The sequence below is a fragment of the Eubalaena glacialis genome, chromosome 19 (genome assembly GCF_028564815.1).
Source record: "Eubalaena glacialis isolate mEubGla1 chromosome 19, mEubGla1.1.hap2.+ XY, whole genome shotgun sequence".
Classification (NCBI taxonomy): Eukaryota; Metazoa; Chordata; class Mammalia; order Artiodactyla; family Balaenidae; genus Eubalaena; species Eubalaena glacialis.
In genome coordinates, this window is record NC_083734.1 from 40,825,017 (window position 1) to 40,841,849 (window position 16,833).

At 53.0% G+C, this 16,833-nt stretch overlaps 2 protein-coding genes across 5 annotated transcripts; both read right to left on the reverse strand.

Moving 5' to 3' along the window:
• Positions 1 to 2,920: 2,920 nt before the first annotated feature.
• HEXIM1 (HEXIM P-TEFb complex subunit 1) lies at positions 2,921 to 4,976 on the reverse strand. Its single transcript, XM_061175329.1, has one exon. It carries the CDS (start codon positions 4,346 to 4,348, stop codon positions 3,305 to 3,307), a length of 1,044 nt encoding a protein of 347 aa, XP_061031312.1. The 5' UTR covers positions 4,349 to 4,976; the 3' UTR covers positions 2,921 to 3,304.
• Positions 4,977 to 9,101: 4,125 nt separating this feature from the next.
• On the reverse strand, positions 9,102 to 16,375 carry ACBD4 (acyl-CoA binding domain containing 4). Of its 4 annotated transcripts, none has more exons than XM_061175693.1 (12): positions 16,276 to 16,375; positions 15,392 to 15,469; positions 15,178 to 15,286; positions 14,866 to 14,995; positions 14,488 to 14,608; positions 14,332 to 14,416; positions 13,932 to 14,052; positions 13,623 to 13,709; positions 13,231 to 13,301; positions 13,062 to 13,137; positions 12,205 to 12,344; positions 9,102 to 9,798 (listed from the first exon to the last, which is right to left on the reverse strand). In XM_061175693.1, exons 4-12 carry the CDS (start codon positions 14,951 to 14,953, stop codon positions 9,676 to 9,678), a joined length of 912 nt encoding a protein of 303 aa, XP_061031676.1. In that variant the 5' UTR covers positions 14,954 to 14,995; positions 15,178 to 15,286; positions 15,392 to 15,469; positions 16,276 to 16,375; the 3' UTR covers positions 9,102 to 9,675. The 4 variants fall into 4 exon arrangements, with proteins under 4 accessions (XP_061031676.1, XP_061031675.1, XP_061031673.1 ...); XM_061175692.1 differs by having other exon boundaries at positions 13,062 to 13,140; XM_061175690.1 differs by lacking the exons at positions 15,178 to 15,286; positions 15,392 to 15,469; positions 16,276 to 16,375 and having other exon boundaries at positions 13,062 to 13,301.
• Between the last annotated feature and the right edge of the window lie 458 nt (positions 16,376 to 16,833).

Genomic DNA, 16,833 nt, shown 5'->3' on the forward strand with positions numbered 1-16,833 from the left:
CTATTTAACTCTAGCCAGCTTTTCTGTCACACTGTTGTGAATACTTGTTTCCTGCTGGTGGTGTAAGTGGACAGGGGGACACCTGTAGTACATTACCTAATATTTGACTAAACAGTGGTTTTCTGAAGGTAGACTATTTAGTAGTGGATTTTGTTTATTTCTGTAGATTCCTTCTTTGATTTCTCTCACTTTTGAAGTCACTGGGGTAAAGTATATTTATTTATATTTCCCCAAGCAAAGGATTTTTATTTTACTCTGGACAAAGTGAAAATTAAAATACTGATCAAATGGGCATCTGCTCTGGTCTTAAAAAGAACCAATAATAATACCAATGGTACCTTACTTTTGGATAGCCCATTTTCATGCTGTCTCCTTTAATACTTAACAGCAGTTATGTGAAGTAGGCACGGCCCCATTTTGCTGATCAAGAATGAGGCTCAGAGAGTTTAAGAGATGTGTCCAGGGTTGTACTGCTAGTATTTGTCAAAGGTATAACTAGGAGCCTGGTTTTTGACTCCTAGTCTGGTCTAATTTTATAATGTTTCCTCTCTTTAGAGATAACCTAGTCCATTTTTCAGAACTAAACCAATCTGGAGCTCCTTGGCTTGTTCCCCTGCAAACTGAAATCTAAAGGGCTCTGTCTCTTGAGGGCCACTTTAGGTTATAGGCTAGCCCAAGAAAAGTTTTCCTTACTCAAAGGAGGATTAAGCAGTCCAGCCAGCTGTCTCCAAAATTTGGGAAGTGCTTTACCTGGCTGGATATCCAGGCCCCAGTATAAGAAAGAGAACTGAAATTGCTAATGTGTAAGCATGATCTTTGGAGCAGCTCATTTAAAATGTTTAGCAGAAAAGCCTTTAGTGAAAGGCTAGAGTGGACTTGAGGATCATTTGTCATGATCCTGCTAGTATAGGTAATTCAGAGTCTTTTCTCTCTGCCCTTAGAGCAATATGTTAGTCAAGTGTTTCAATCTAGAAACTGTTGATAGGAAACTGAAATTTTGCACAAATCTCATCATTCTAAGAACATAAATGCAATAAACGCAGTAAAATGTCGGTGCCTTTGAAAGCAAAATTCAGACAGAAAGTTGCATATCTCAAGGTAAATCAAAGTAATTTATGACAGTTACTTAAAACTAAATATATATTTTTCAAGACTGGATTGAATGTCTCCTAAAACTTACACTTTTTTCCTGATGATAAATGCACTAAGAGTCTTTCTAATAGTCGGGGAAACAAGATGGTTATATTTAAATCCATCTTGTTAAGTAAGAAGAGGTTCTGAAATCAGAGGTCATCACTGCTGCAACCTATATAGTTCAGTCAAAATGAGGCTTCTGCTGTGCACTGTAAAGGCAGAGGGCAGTGTTGCTGCTTCTGGGACTGCTGCATGACGTCATGGCAGAAGGAAAATTAAAAACACAAAAACTATTTCAAAATAGACTTTTAATATAATTTTTAGGCCAAAGGAAAAGCTGATCATACATCGTCTCCAGTGGACCATCTGCCAGAATAGGGCCAGCTCAGTCCAGCTTTGAAGGCCCTGAGTCAGTCTTAACTGCCATAATTTCCCTTGATTCATGGATTTGTGTATGCTTCTCATGCATCATAAGGTGCATTTCACTCTTGACATTCCCACCACCTTCACTATTTCATTTAGCTGCAAAAGCAAGCTTCCCAATGGGAGGTTTTTTTCCCAGGGGTTCTTAACCTTCAAGGAGTTTGATAATTTCATGATTCTCTCGAACCCTCTCCCCAGAAAAATGTACACATAATACAAGTCTACATATAATTGCATGGGGTTCATGGAGCCCAAGGCCCCCTATGGTTTCTAAGGCCCCATGTGAAGGAACCCCTGTGCTAGTGATTTGAACAATGCAGTTGCTCTAGGGAAACACTGACACAGGGCAGGTAAAGATGGGCTGGGTTAATCATGGTGACAGGAGGGAACAATCTTACAATTTCTTACTATTTTGACTTGGGGGCAGAAATTAATTCCCAGGGCCTCCCTGCATTTTCAAGAGCAGAACTACTCAAGGACTAAGCAGCTATCAGTAGTTTAGGAGATAGAGAATAGCGGCTGTATAGGGAAGGTGCACGGTTCCCACTTGGCCCCTAAGGACTTAATTTAGCTCCTTAACCAGAAGCTTTACATTTGGTTTGCAGTGAGGGGGCATTTGTAATTTTAGTTTGACTCTCATGGAAAGGTGGACAGCTTCTATTCCTTTTTTTTTTTTTTTTTTTGGTATAGGGAGCACCTAAGTATTGGACAATTAGGGTTAAGTCCTTGGAATGCCCCAAATGGCCATTTCCTCTATAAATATAATATTCTCTACCTCTGAATATTTTAACATAAAGAGCTGCCTCACAAGTTTATCCAACCATTGCTTGCACTAAGAAAGCAAGAGGTTTACGAAGAGCCTTTTCCAGGCATCCAAGAACTCCTTCCAGCCTTATTGGGAGGAGAGGGGAATTACTAAAAACACACTTGTAGGAATGAAATGAGGCTGTCAGTTGTCTAACCTGACAAACTGCCAAATTAGGCTTATGTTTTTGTTAATAGACATTTGAACGGCTATTGAGAAGCAGAATTAAAATTTTAAGCTGCTGATTGTAGTTACTTTTTACTCCCCAAACACCCAACACTGGTTTATTTCTCCAGCATCAAGAAAGAAAACCAAGGCACTAGAAAACAAGCATACTTAAGTATTGAAGATAATTAAATCTTTATATTTTGCCGGAACTGTGTATTGTAGCACACTAAAACCCATTCAAGGGAAAACTGGGCAAATTGAAAATTCTCCCATTAAAGATTGTTTTTTGAAAATGGACAAATTAGATGATTCCTTTACCCCCCCCCAAAAACGCAATCACATAAATCAGTACTATTCTGAATTAGCTCTAGAAATCACACTGAAACTACATTACATTTACAAATATTAAATTTATTATAACTAGAATGAATTTAATGGTTCTCAGATTTGGCCACCTTATAGCTCCATTTAAGGAGGGGATTTTTAACAGAAAAATGCTTTATAAATTGGTCAAATTACACATTAAAAAAGAAAGAAACTCCTAAAAAGGAAAACAAGAAAAGCAACCCTTCAGTTTCACATAATTAAAGAACAGGAGAAAGCACACAAGCTACATCATAGCTAAATTTACCAAACCAACCAAAGCCAGGGGGGATTTCTTTTCTGATTATGTGTCATAAAAAGGTCCACTGTCTTATATACACATGTATATAATGTTACATTCCGTCACTGTAAAAAGTCCCCTTTGCCCCCCTCCCCCCCAAAAGTTTCAGTCTAGTCTCCAAACTTGGACAGCGGTGCTCGCTCCTGCTGCCGGTGCAGTTCGTTCTCCGTCAGTAGCTGGAGGTTCTCGGCGCGCAGCCGGTCTAGCTCCAGCTCCAGCTCCCGGACACGCGCGTCGTCGCCGCCCAGCCGCTTGCTTTCCAGCCGCAGCCGGTTATTCTCGTCCTCCATGCGCGAGAGGCACTTCTCCAGCTCCAGGTACTCTTTGATGAGCTCCTGCTTGCTCATGTTCTGCAGGCTCTCCGCGTGGTACCGCTCGTAGGTCTCCGAGAAGTCCCGCTGCAGAAACTCGCTGCCGTCTCCTCCCATCCCGTCGCTGCCCCCATCCTCCTCGCCCGCTTCTTCCATAAAGTCCTCATCGCTGGTGTCGTCAGATTTGGCAGCGGCCCGTTTGGGATAGAGGCCGGTTTTAAGATCCGGCTCCTCCTGGTCGTGATCATCCATGAGGAACTGCGTGGTGTTATAAGGAGCCACTGGCTGGCCCTTGGCGAACATCTCGGCTCGAATCCTCGAAGCTCGCAGGCTCTGTTTCTCATCGAACTTTTTCTTCTCCTCCCAGGTCAGCGTGTAGTACGGTTTCCAATGCCTCTTCTTCTTGGAGGGGCGTCTCCTATGTTTTTTCTTGCCCAGCTGTCTCTGCTGCTGTCCCCACGCCTCCTCGCCCCCTGCGGCAGAAGCCCCCAACTTGTTGGCCTTCGGCCTCTGTTCCCCTCCCGCCGCCGGCTGGGGGGCACCGCCAGCGGATAAGTCGTCCCCATTCTGGCCGTTCTCACCCGCTTCCGGACAGCTGGATTCTGGGCAGACCTGGGTCTGCACGGGAGGCGGCTGGAGCTCCAGGCTCCCTTCCCCGCCCTGCCCCGGAGAGCCACCCGACTGGGGGGACGCTCTCGATTGCCACCTACTGTCCTCCTCGGGCACCCGCTCCTCCGCGCCTGGGGGGCGATCAGAGTTCGGCTCTTCATGGACAGCAGCAGCACCTGTACAGTTGCTAGTTTGAGGCTGGTGCTGATACTCTGACAAGAGTGGCTCGGCCATTGCTAATAGAATCCTCTTCTCGGAGTCTGAAGAATTTTGGCTGTAAGTCCTTAAGGAAAAAAGGGTTTTCTTTTCTTTCAAAAATGTCCAACACAGTCCTCTTCGGTCTGTAATTCCTGCAGTGATGCCTTCAGCCAATCCTTCTGTCAGCAAACTCCAATTGCAATTTGGAGGCGCTCAAGTCAGTAAAGGGTTAAAGGCCCACAGCGCGGCCGGCTAGCGGGTCCAAGGAGGGTGCAGCAGCAGGAACAGTAGGTATTGTGCAGAGGGGTGGGCCTCAAGCCTCCCCTCAGAGCGCCCCCGCGATCAAGGAGTTGGTGGGCAAGGAGATTAGGTTAAATCCAACGGGTTAAACCCAGCCCCGAAGGGGTTAAAACTACCCGATGACGCTGACTCCGAGGGGCCGGATCCACAAAGGGTTAAATCCCCTGCCGCAGAGCCCACAAGGGGTTAAAGTCCCAGAGCCACCTCCTCCCACTTCCACGGGTGTCGCTCCAACCCGTGCTCCCACTTCCCTAGGCCCGGCCGGAGCCTCAGCCGAGGACAGACAAACTCATCTCCCCTTTGGCTCGATGCTCTGCTCAGCTCAGTTCTCCTCCGCCTCCTCCTCTTTTTCCTCCCTCCCTCCTCCCCCCTCCGACAGCTCCTCTTCCGCCTCCTCCCCCAACTTCCCCTCCCAACCTGCCTCTCCACCTGCCAACTTCCAACTGCTGCCTCCCAGCCCTCTGCGCCCCTTTTATATAGAAGATGGTCCGCCCCGCCCATGCGCATGCGTAACGGAGTCCCCATCGCAGGAAGCTGGGAGTCGTAGTTCCCATCTTTCAGGCCCGCCGTCCTCGCGCGCAGTGCGACGTAGCCAATCCCAGGGCGCGTCGGGGGCGTCTTCCAGGCCACCTCCTTCCATCGCTTATCCCTCGCTAGAGAAACGTGAGCGCCCATTGGTCAAGAGGCACATGTCTCGCCGAGGAAGGAAGGCCGATCGCAGAGAAGATGGGGCGGGTTCTGGACCATACCATTGTACTTCAGGAATAAGAGAAGATTCGATGGCCTATGAGGGCCTGCACAGAATATTTTTATGAAAAGGTGCGTCTTAAAGGCTACTATTGTATTCTGTCCTCAGCGGAAAGGTTCTGAACGTCATAAACACTTGTTAGCTAAAGCAAGAATGGTTTACTCCTAAAAAGTAGTCCCTAAAGTGTAAACGAGGATTTAATTCTGTAAAGAGAGATGTTGGCCCATGGCTAATAATTCTCGATTCTTAAAATTATAGGAATGTCTTTAAGGTGTGTGGTTAGTGACTGGGATTGACGTTTGCGGAAGGATATTGTGAACACATTTTTGTTTAAAAAAGCGCATGAAGAAGTAAACAAATGAAGAATAAAAAGTGCCGCCTTAAAGGGACAGTGTGACTGCGTTAGGGCAGCAATCTCGGACTAGGCCTCGGAAAATGAGAAAGCAGGTTCGAGTCCCGGTTGACGTCCGCCTTCGGACTGGCCTCGGCACCCTTGGCCGAAAGTGGCCGAGTCCCAGCCCCAGCGTAGTCCTGGGCCGCCGCCGCCGCCCCAGGGACCAGTGCAAAATGGTGGGCCGTGACCGAGGATCTCGCCTGGGCCGGGAAGCACCGGGTGTGCGCCCTGGGCTCCCCCGAGACCCCGGCCTGTAAGGCCTCGCCCCCTCTTCCCCCTCCCCGGGCCTCAGCTTCTATCGAAGAAAATGGTCTTCTGGGGCCGTCTTGGTCTCTTCAGTTGGGAACCGACCAGGACATTTTCCTGAGCCCGGACAGGAGAGTCCAGGGCTGCTGATGAGCCTCTTTGTTGGGGGAGGGGTTCGAAGTTAATACTGAGTTGAAATAATCAACCCTGGCTAGTCGAGAGAGAAGGGGGAATCATCCACAGAGGCTCTTCCTCGTCAGTGGGCGCTGGGCAACGCCGGGAGGGAAGCAGAGCCAGAGGCTTCCGCGAGGAGGAAGCCTTGCCCAGAAATGGAGGCAGGGGGATTCTGGCCCAGAACTGTGGGACAGATTCATGGCGGGGTGGAGGGGGGCGGCGACATAGGCTCCTTGCGAAAATTCTCCAGATTCCAAGCTCCCGCCCAAAGGACAGGGGCCGGGAGTAGCCCAAACCCTACGCCCAAATCACTTAGGCCTAGAATCTCCCCGAAATCTCAGTGTCTCCCACTTGCCACACGCACAGTGACCCGTTCTATTTTTACTGTTCTTACTATTTCTTCCTCAGCTGCCGTGTGTTACATTCCAGCCGCTTCCCACCGCACAACGTTCTTCTACACACACAACCATTTGCCCCACCACAGCCCAGTGAGTTAGGCAAGGTAGGGATTATTGTCTCCATTTTAGAGATAAGAAATCTCAGAAATTGACTTGTCCAAGGTCACATGACAACTGAGTGGCAATTTCAGCTAAAGCGAAGGTCTTTGTGTGTGACCCCGTGCCATTTTTCTTTCTGTCACAAACACAGAATTCCTTTTTTTTCGTAAGAACACTAGATTTGGTTCCTTTTCATCCCCAGCAGCTTCAGCCTAATTCAGGTCCTCATTTCTTTCTTTCTTTTTTTTTCTCTCTCCTTTTTTACCCTCTCCCCCCCTCCTTTTTTTTTTTTTTTTTTTTGGCTGCACTACACAGCATAAGGGATATCAGTTCCCCAACCAGGGAACGAACCTGGCCCCCTGCAGTGGAAGTGGGGAGTCTTAACCACTGGACCACCAGGGAAGTACCCCAGGCCCTTCTTCACTTAGCAAACATCGGATAGAAGGGCACAATGGTGAATAAAATGTCATTCTTGCTACTCAGGTAATGTGTATAGAGGCCATCAAACCACAGTAAGCAAGTGAAGAAACTCCTGGTAGGATCTTGTGAGCCAAGTTGCTTAGGAGTTGAGAATTGTGGACAGGTTTCATGCAGGAGGTGACTTCTTGGCTGTCTCTGAAAGATGAAGCATTTTCAGGCAGAGTAGCATGAAGTAGGACATTCTATGAAGAGCAAGCATCTCATCCCAAGACAGGACTTGTCTGGGGACTCAGGAGTGGTTCTGTGGGGAAGTGGTGATGGGTATGCCCAGAAGGAGAGGCAAGCAAGAGTGACCCTGAGGCACATCCAGGTGTTTTGAGGTTGAACATCCTAGCCTGTTTTCCCTGGGCTTCCAAGAACTCAGGTCTATTTGAAAAGCCTGCCCCTCCTCTGTGCTGCTTCATCAGTCACACAGGAGGCTTCCCGGGAGCAAGAGCTGCCCCTCACACTGGGAGCTCCCTGAGGAAAAGAGTCTTTGCAGAGAACTCGACTGGGAGTCAGAGACTTCCAAACTTACATTTTCAGACGCCTGAGGACTCCTGGGTACCCTCAATCAGGGGGTTTGGAAGGTAAACTGAGCCCAACCTCAGTCTACTGGACAGGGCTCAGCTATATGGACTCATTTGTCCTATTAGGGGAGGGGTGGCCAGACTGATAGTTCGTAATTCTAGAATTCTATGAAAGGAGGCCATGCACCTTGATATTAGCTGAGGTTTAACTCTTTGCTAGGCATTTTACACGTCCTGGTCATTTATTTATTTTAATATTTTTATTTTTATTTTTGGCTGCGTTGGATCTTTGTTGGCCGTGCGCGGGCTTTCTCTGGTTGTGGCGACAGGGGGCTACTCTTCGTTGCGGTGCGCGGGCTTATTGCAGTGTCTTCTGTTATTGCAGAGCACGGGCTCTAGGCGCGCGGGCTTCAGTAGTTGTGGCAGGCAAGCTCTAGAGCGCAGGCTCAGTAGTTGTGGTGCGCCAGGGCTCGAACCTATGTCCCCTGCATTGGCAGGCGGATTCTTAACCACTGCGCCACTAGGGTAGCCCCTGTCCTGGTCACTTAAACCCCTGGAATGCCTTATGATGAAGAGATCTTCATCGTTATTTCACAAAGCAACCCAGGCTCAGAGCAGTTAAGAATCTTGCCCAGGTCACACAGCTAGTATGTGCAACTGGTGGAGCTGGCTTCCGCCCCACTCCTGCATCCCCAGCATCAATTTGGTCCCTCTTCCACTGCCCTCCAGTTGTCCATCCTTAACACACGGGTTAACTCAAAATTTCGGAGCCCCAGCAGTCTGCAGCAGCCAGCGACCCCCGGAGGTCTCTGCTCACTCCGGCACTGGGCCTACCCCGACCGAGGCTCCCGTGCAGTGCCCCGCCCCCACTCCTCAGGGAGGGGCGGGAACGAAGCTCCCGCCGGCCTTGGCCTTCCAGAAAGTTCCCTGGGAAAGCCCGAGCGCGGAGGTCACCGGGAGGGGGCACGGGGAGCGAGCAGCTGAGGAGGGGAAAGGGGGCAGTGAGCACTTCTGGGGCCGGGGTCTCGGCCCCGACCCTACGCCTGGCGCGCAGAGCAGGGAGTAGCCGCCCTTCTCTTCGGGCGTGGACGGAGCCCCTCTGCCCGAGCCCCGCCGCGCTCCTCTCCTCCCGCCACCCCTAGCTCGCCGGATCCCCCACCCCCTGGCCACGACGGGGCGGGGGGCGGAGCCGCGGCCTTGGCCCCGCCCCAACCGCGGCGCATCCCGCCGCCCCCTCCGCCTGCATCTCCTCCGCCTCCGTTCCAGACCGTGGGCTGTTCCCTCCACTGGCCCGGGGAGCGGGGAAATGCTTCTTCTGGGACGCCAACCGCTGGCCTCTCGGGGCCGTCCACGGGCAGCGGGGGAGGGGGCAGGGAAGGGACTTGGGGCTCACGCGCCCCGGACCCGCTTCCCGCCTCAATCCGTGGCAGCCCAGACGGCAGAAGATGAAGGTTTTATTTTATTTAGTGGAACACTCTTTTGTAAGTTAATGTTTAGTGAAGACGTCCTGAGTATATGTGGGGGTAGGGCGGCCAGGAAAACGGAGCAGACTCCCCTCCCCCGGAGTTAGCTCTCTCCGCCTTTCCCCAGCTCGGTCGGGCCTCCCAGCCAATCATTCTTCCAGGCCCCGGCCCAAGTCCCAACTTGCCCATGAGCTGAGCCTCCTCGGGGAGAGGCTGGGGTGGGAAAGGAGTCAGGTGACCCAGAGGGTGGGGAAGGCAGAGGCTGAGACCCGGCAGCTCCGCCCCTGAATCAGCCGCCAACCCTGAACTGGGGACGTGCACCACACGTGCAGCCTCCCCAGGGAGCCTGAGGTGGTTGGGGGTGCGAGGAGGGGAGTTCCTGTGGAGCTGCAGGAAGAGTGGGGTCTTATCCGGCTCCCCATTAGGGGAGGGGTGCCAAGGCAAACACTAATTGCGGCAGGAACGGGGTGGGAGCGGGGTTTAACGCCGTTCTCCTAAACTCTAGGAAGGCTCAGAGTCTCCTCCGTTGGCTGCAGACTCCTCCATTGAGAGTCACCTCTTCTGGGTCCGAAACTGTCGGAAGAGCCACTGGACGATGAAGGGCCACAGGAGGAAGAAGAGCAGCGTGGGAGCAGAGAGCCTGAGGGGCCAAGGCCTGGCACGGGGCGGAGGCCTCTGCCGCCAAGAGGAGAGAGTGAGGAGCCAGCCCGGGCCTCAGCTCAGGCTGGGCCCTCCTTCGCAACCTGCTTGCAGAGCTCAGCTGGGAGCTTCTGCCTCCCTCTCCCCAGTCTGAGGACTGGGGCTCCCAGTTTGTCCCTGACACGTTGAGCCCTAACTCTTTCCCATATCCTCCTCCAAGGTGCTGAGAAGGCTGAAGGCTGGAGAGGCTGCCGAGTGGAGAGACTGGCTTCAAGGCTGTCTCCTCTGGGCCACAAAGCAGTGACCCTGTTGGTGTGGCCCGAAGACCCCATATTGTAAAGGATGTGCCACATATTTCAAATGAGGACCCTGGGTGCTCAGATTTTAGTTTCTAAATACCATTCTCTGCTGAATGGAGAAGTGGCAGATTTTAGGTCTGGAGCAGGGAAGGTAGAATTGAAAGTGAGATGTCTTGTACCAGGAAGCAAGGAAGCTTTTAAAGATTAATGAGGTCAGATTACAAGAACATAGGACCCAGCTTGAAAGGGAGGGTCCCACCAAAGTTGTGACAGCCTGGGCATCAAAAAGAATGATGATTGCAGTTGACTGAAATACTGAGTCTTTAAAATCCGTGAGTTCATGATGATACTCAAAGAGAAAGTGGAAATTTATCACCATTGAGGTGGCTGTTAAATCAACTCCTTACTCTAAAAATAGATAATTAAAGAGAAAGAATTAAGCACTTATTCTGCCTTCCATAAGGCACTGTATTTCAGGGAAATCCTAGATGATCAGGGAAACTCTACAGAAAAATGACAGCTAATAAATGTTAAAGGAATCATAGAATTTAAAAGTCAACATTGTTTTTTTGTAACCAGTAAATAAATTATTGATCCAGGCAAGGAGTATCTATCAATTGTCAAAAGCTGTGTGTCAAATGGGCTTGATGGGGAACTGGACATTCCCTGGCTGCAAGTGGTGGGAACAGACTGTCACCCCTTCATCCCTGCTAGTGGTCCACGCTAGAATCATTCACGGTAGGACATCCAAATATGTGTCCCTTGATGTAAAGAAAGAACATCACCTCTGATGTAATCTGGTCATGTAAACTAGCCAGGAGGCTGTCATCAGACCACAAGAGTGGAACATTCTACAGGACCACTATCCAGTCTCATCCGCAAGTCAGTAGCAAGGAAGAGCGACTAGTCTAGACTAACAGAGTCTTAAGAACAGAGGCTCCTGGCCTGGACAGACAGGGAAGCTGGAAAAGGCGATCTGAATTTGGATTGTGTATTTGATGATATGAAGGAATTACCGTGTGTGATAAAATGTTGTTTTTGCTAGGTAGTAGAATGTCCTTTTTTTTAGAGATGCAAACCCAAGTATCTCAGGGTGGAAACCCTGTAAAATCTTCAGCATATAAAATTAGTAAAAGGTAAACAATAAATAAAACCCTGGGGGGTGAGTGTTGAAAGGTTGGCTGCTGTGGATCTGAGGGAATTCCTGCCAACCTGGCTGACACCCACTGTGCCAAGGGGGTGAAGGGTCACGTGAGTGATTCCCCTGCATCCAGGAACTCAGCCGTCCCCTGCCCGCACCACTCCAGGCTTCGCAAGAACAGACTCACTCATAGTGAGCGGTGGATGCCAGCTTTGGTGGGAGACAGACCTAGGGCCACTCCCAGCTCCATTACTTAATGTTAATACTAATACTAACAATGAACCCCATTTGAGAAGTCCTTCCCGGGCACTGCGGAAGCACCTACATGCATTATCTCATCTAATCCTCACAGCAGCTCTGTGAGGTTCTTCCAGGCTGTGTACCCTCAGGTAAGTTACTCAACATCTCAGAGCTGTAGTTTCCTCATCAGTAAAAGGGAAATGAAAAGAAAACCTATTTCACTGGTTTGTTTTGAGGATAAAATGAGATAATGCAGGTAATGTGTTTGACACACAGCTGGGGTTCCAGAAATGGCTGCTGTTATTTATTTTGCATAAGCAGAGGTGTAAGGGGCAAGCAGATCTAGAAATTGAGAGGAGGGGGTGAGGGATGCAAGGGCTGAATTTGGGGAGGGCGAGACAATAAATCTGGGAACAGAAGTCCTGACTGAGGGGCAATAGGGACACCCCCCCCCCAGCCCCAATGCAAAGAGCAGACACATTCTGGCCCCTCCAACTGTTGGAATTCCATCTGTCCTCAGTTACTCTTCAGGCAGAGGGAGATAAGAGCAGGAAAGGAGGGCCTCTCCCACTTCCAGGCTGGACGCACTACAGACCCCCTGACTTCCTTGCCTGCACCATGAGCCACACCATTCTCTGGAGAAGGCAGAGGTGTGAGCAGGCAGAGACGGGACAAAGACAGAAGTGGCTGGATGAGGAGCCCAGAAAAGAGACCCTCAAAGTTCTGCCCCAATCTTGCCCTGGGCCTTCGGACGGGGCTCACCTGCTTGCGGGGGACAGGCACGCTCTCCAGGCTCTGCAGTCTCCCCTGCACGTCCCGCATGCTCTCCTGCAGCGCCCGAACTGTCCCCACCAGCCATGTGTCCAATTCCTGGGGCCCCAGCAGGGTGCTTTCCAATCTCCCTGCAGTGCACAGACACACAGGGAAGGGGAATCAGGAGGCAACTCAGCTAGGGGCAGGGTGGTGGCAGGCTGGGGCAGGTCCAGGGAAGAGTAAGAGTAGAGTGCGATCCCTTGTACCAAGTGTGAGTCTTGTAAAGCCCATCCATGTGGCTGAGTAATGGGCTGCCAGGGGTTTGAATCCCAGCAGCACTACCACTTAGCTCTGTGACTTTGGGCAAGTCAGTAACTTCTCTAAGCCTCATTGGTCAACTGAAAATTATGTCATCTCCCTCACAGGGCTGCTCGCTCTGAGGAATAAAGGAGATAATATTTATGAAAGTGCCCCTTATGGGATGTGGCACACTGGAAGTTCTAGAAAGGGATAGGGCAGAACTCGTTCTCCTAATAGAGTCCCAAATGGGAGACCCAGAGAGAGAGGATGACTCCCAAGGCCACGTAGGTGTAGGTGAGAGAGCTGGTCTAGGAATTCTACCCCAGCTGCCCTTCCTCAGTGCCAGCCAAGGGTACAGACTCCTGGTGGCCCTCAGAGAGGAGGCTGGGCAGGGACTTTGCCCATCCAGGCCAGTGTCTGGCTTTAACCCTTCCTGGGCAGAGGCTGCTCTCTCCAGTGCCTAGCGTTGGATTTCACCTCTCCCCATGAGGGCAGCCAGGGGAAGGCCCAGGGCACCAGAACCATGGGAACGGCAGAAGGGGGTGAAGGGTCAGGTAGGGGCTCACCTTTCTCTGCAGGAGACTCGGTGCTGTTTCTGGTGTTGAGCTCTCCTCCCAGGGCGCCCCTCTGCTCTGCCCAAACCTGCTGAGAAGAGTCACAAAGTCCAAGGGGGGTGGTGGGAGCAGCTAGGGCCCAGTGGGGGAGGGAAGGGGAGGCAATGGGAGTGGGTCTCACCAGCTCAGGCTCCAGCTGCTCCATGGAATCACAGAAAACCTCAGAGTCCTGGTCCCTGGGTGGCTGGGACTCTGAGAAGGGGATGAGTAGGGTTAGTGACAAGAGGGAGGCCACGGAGGGAGGGGAGGGGTGTGCATCTAGGCAGAGGCATCTGTTCAGGACACACTAGAGATACTGCCGCAAGAGGCCCAGATGGCTCCCTGAGTGGGGCCCTGGAACAGGAATCCCAGAACCTGCCCCTGGCCTTTGGGAGCACAGGAGGTCTCAGTGTCTGGGCATGAGGCGTGACAGGCACAGCGTGGCATCTAGCCTGCTCCCCTCCACCCTGCCTGGAGGTCCCCCCCACCTCTGGCCTGGGTTTGGGCCTCTGCCCCTCCTGCCCAGGCACTGACCTGGGCTTGGGGGTGCTGGTTCCTTGGGAAGGCAGGGAGGCTCTGGGGCAGGCTCAGCATCTCCATTCAGTACCTGCTCTTTCCAACCTGCGGAGACACAATACCCAGAGGTGGGGCTGGGAAGACATCAGGCCCCTGCTCCCCAGTTAGCCATGGACTCTGCCTGAGACCCACCCCATCAGGGGCACTGGTTGCGGTCCTTACAGGGACATCACCTAGAGCCCTCTGCCCCCAGGCTCCCGTCCAACTGAGCAGCCCCCCGAGACAGTTCAGTCAGCACTCGTGGAGCTCCCAGCCTGGGGGCCTGACCTGTGACCCTTTTCAGGAAGGTCTCCGGGGGCCTCGGCATGTCAGGGATCACCTGGTACAGGGGCTCGAAGTAACCAAACATGTCCTCTGCCACCTCGCCCAGGGGCACCGTGTCGATCACCTGTGCAGGAGGGGGTCTAATGGGGAAGGGCTGGCCCCTCCCACCACTGCCCCCTTGAGCTGGGCCGCCTCCACCCTGCTTCTGCCCTGTCATACCTCCCCACCTTGTGCCCAGTCAGGAACCAGAGACAGGCAGGGGTGGGGGAACAGCATGAAGGTGGTAATTCCCATAGGGGTAGCAACGTGCAGGAAACATAATGGGGGTCAGACTGGAAGGGTGGGGGGCAGGCCACCTGGCTGAGAGCTTGGTCACAGAGAGGAGTCCGCAGCCTCTCCCTACCCTCTGGGCCACCAGCTTCATTTCAGTGATGTAGGCGGACATGGCCTGCTCCCTGCTCATCTTTCCCAGGCTGTTCCAGGCATCCCTGGGGGACAGAGGGCTGTGAAATGCTGGTTGACAGCTGAGGCTTGTTTGCCCAGCCTATGCGGAGCTCACCATTTATAACGTCCAATAGGGTCCCAGAACCCAGGCTGGGGGACCAGGCAGGGCCCCATGGTAGCCTGCTTGTAGTAGCTGTAGAATCGCAGCATCTCTTTATAGGAGGGGCGGTAAGAGCCTGGGCAAGGGTTGGGAAGTGGAGGAGAGAGCATCACTCCCAGCTCAAAGAGGATGGAGGTGGGGGGAGAACCACCCTTGGGGAGGGCAGAGATGGTGAGGGGTCCCTCCCAGGGCAGCTGGACAGGGGCAGGTGGCAGAGGGAACCCCCAGGACAACTCAGGCAGGGATTGTCTGTAAAAACGGCCAGGATCAAAGCCTTCTGGGAGGCGGACCCCAGTCGTCTTGACCCCCAAATGCGGGTCCCCATGCCCTCACCGTTCTTAGGCAGGTTCTGAATGACGCTGACTGCGGCCTGGAACTGTTTCTGGCAGTCCGGCTCTGGACTTTCATTTTCGGTACCCATACCCAGCTGCTCTGAGCCTTGGGGCCCTACTTTTGAGCGACTCTGCAAGAACAAGCCTGTGTGTGAGCAGGCTCCAGGCCGCCCCCCGCCCCCAACTCCTCCCTGGCACACGCCTCTGTAAGTCACTGGTCCATTTTCCAAAGGAGCAAACTAAGCTCTTCAGAGGCCTGAGTGAGACACCCCGGGAGGTCAGAAGCTGCGACTGAGGAGACTCCTTTTCCTACCCCAAGGCAGCGTGGGTGGGGCCAGGATGGGTGGAGACGACCTCGGTCTGTGGGTGAAGAGACAGGTGGCAAGGGTCGCGGTGCCTCTCTAGATGCACATCTCCAACTCCTAGACAGGAGAACCCCAAGCCGAGAGGAGTCAGGGCGGGGCAAACATCCTCCCACCCCGGCCCCCCCATACCCCGGCTCAGCTGCCCGGCCGCCCGGCACTCACCCTCAGCGCCCACTGCCCGGACATCTGGGTTCCCTCTCGCCACTAGCCGGAGGCTTCCGATTGACCTCCTGGACAGGTCTGGCCCGGATGGGGACGCGGAGCAAGGGGGAAAATTTAAGCCAATGAGAGAGCCCGTTTCAGATTTCTTCTACACCTCGACCACTCAACGCGGCCCTTTCGAGATTATGCAAATAGTTTAGCGGTGCCTCTCCCAATCAGGCGGGGCAAATCCGCGGGTTGGTTCCTCAACCCTGGACCGCCAGAGGCAGGCGGAAGCGCCCCCTGGTGGACACCGTGACATGACGCTGTCTCTTGCGCCCCCTCTGGTGGAAACCCGCTTAGTCATCTGAACCCAGGTCCCCCAGATTCGAGCCACGCAACTCAGCTCTCCAGACACTTAACGGGCGCTGGAGATAAAAAGGGGAATCATGTTCTGAGGTCAGGGGTTCTAAAGGAGGGACACTGGAGCTGAGTTTTGGGAGCCTTAAGAGTAAGCCAGGAGAAGAATGAGGAAGGTCATTTCCGGAGGAAGGAATTGCAGGATTAAAAGTACAGAGGAGAAGACTAAATATTTAGAAAGAATATCCAGAGAGGCGTGGAGACGCCAGCCAGCACGGACGGAATCTCTGGGTCCGGGATATCTGAGAATGGAGTAGAGCAGTAGGTGGCAAATCTAGGTCCTGAGAAACTAAGCTTTATCTTTGGGATGACACACTCCCGGCCGCCGCCGAGTGGCGGTGTGCACCCAGCTCTCCGCCCCCGACCCAGGGCACTTGCTGCAGAAGACGCACATATCCCACCCCTCGCGCACAAATACGCTGGTGGTTTCTTATGTAGTAAGTGTACGCATGAAACGGTCACCGGAACCCGCACTCGACGCTCACCCGCAAGTTGATGCCAAGGACATCTACGCAGCGTGCGGTGGCCGTCCCAGGACGATCAAAGGCCCGGCGGGGGTGCCAACCTGTCCAAGCCTCCAACCACAGATTCTGCCGGGGTCTCCAGGCTTAGCGCCACCCCATCCTCTCCAGACCAGTCAGCTTGCAGTCTTCTACCCCTTTGGGGACTGCAACTGGCCGGGCGCGGAGAGGGTTAATCCTATGGCGTCATGGCCAGAGCCTTCCTCCCTCCCCTCCTCCAGTCAGTTCCCACTTCTCCCCCCACCCCCCACCCCTCCGGTTCGGGCTGCCCTGCCGCCCGGCTAAGCTCCCGGGGCTTTCCGGGCCCGCGGACCCTAGGCCCAGGACGATCCGGCCCGCGGACCCTATCCCCGTCTGGCTTCCTTCTGAGGCCTCGGGCGGGACGGGGAGGAGGAGGGTGGAGAGGGGTCCTGAGTCCACACTGAGTCAGGGTCCGGGGAAAGGAGAGGGTGTCTGTGCCAGAGGGCAGCCCTCGCCCCCTCCAATGCCTCCCCCCAGCACCATGGGGGCTCAGGACTCCGA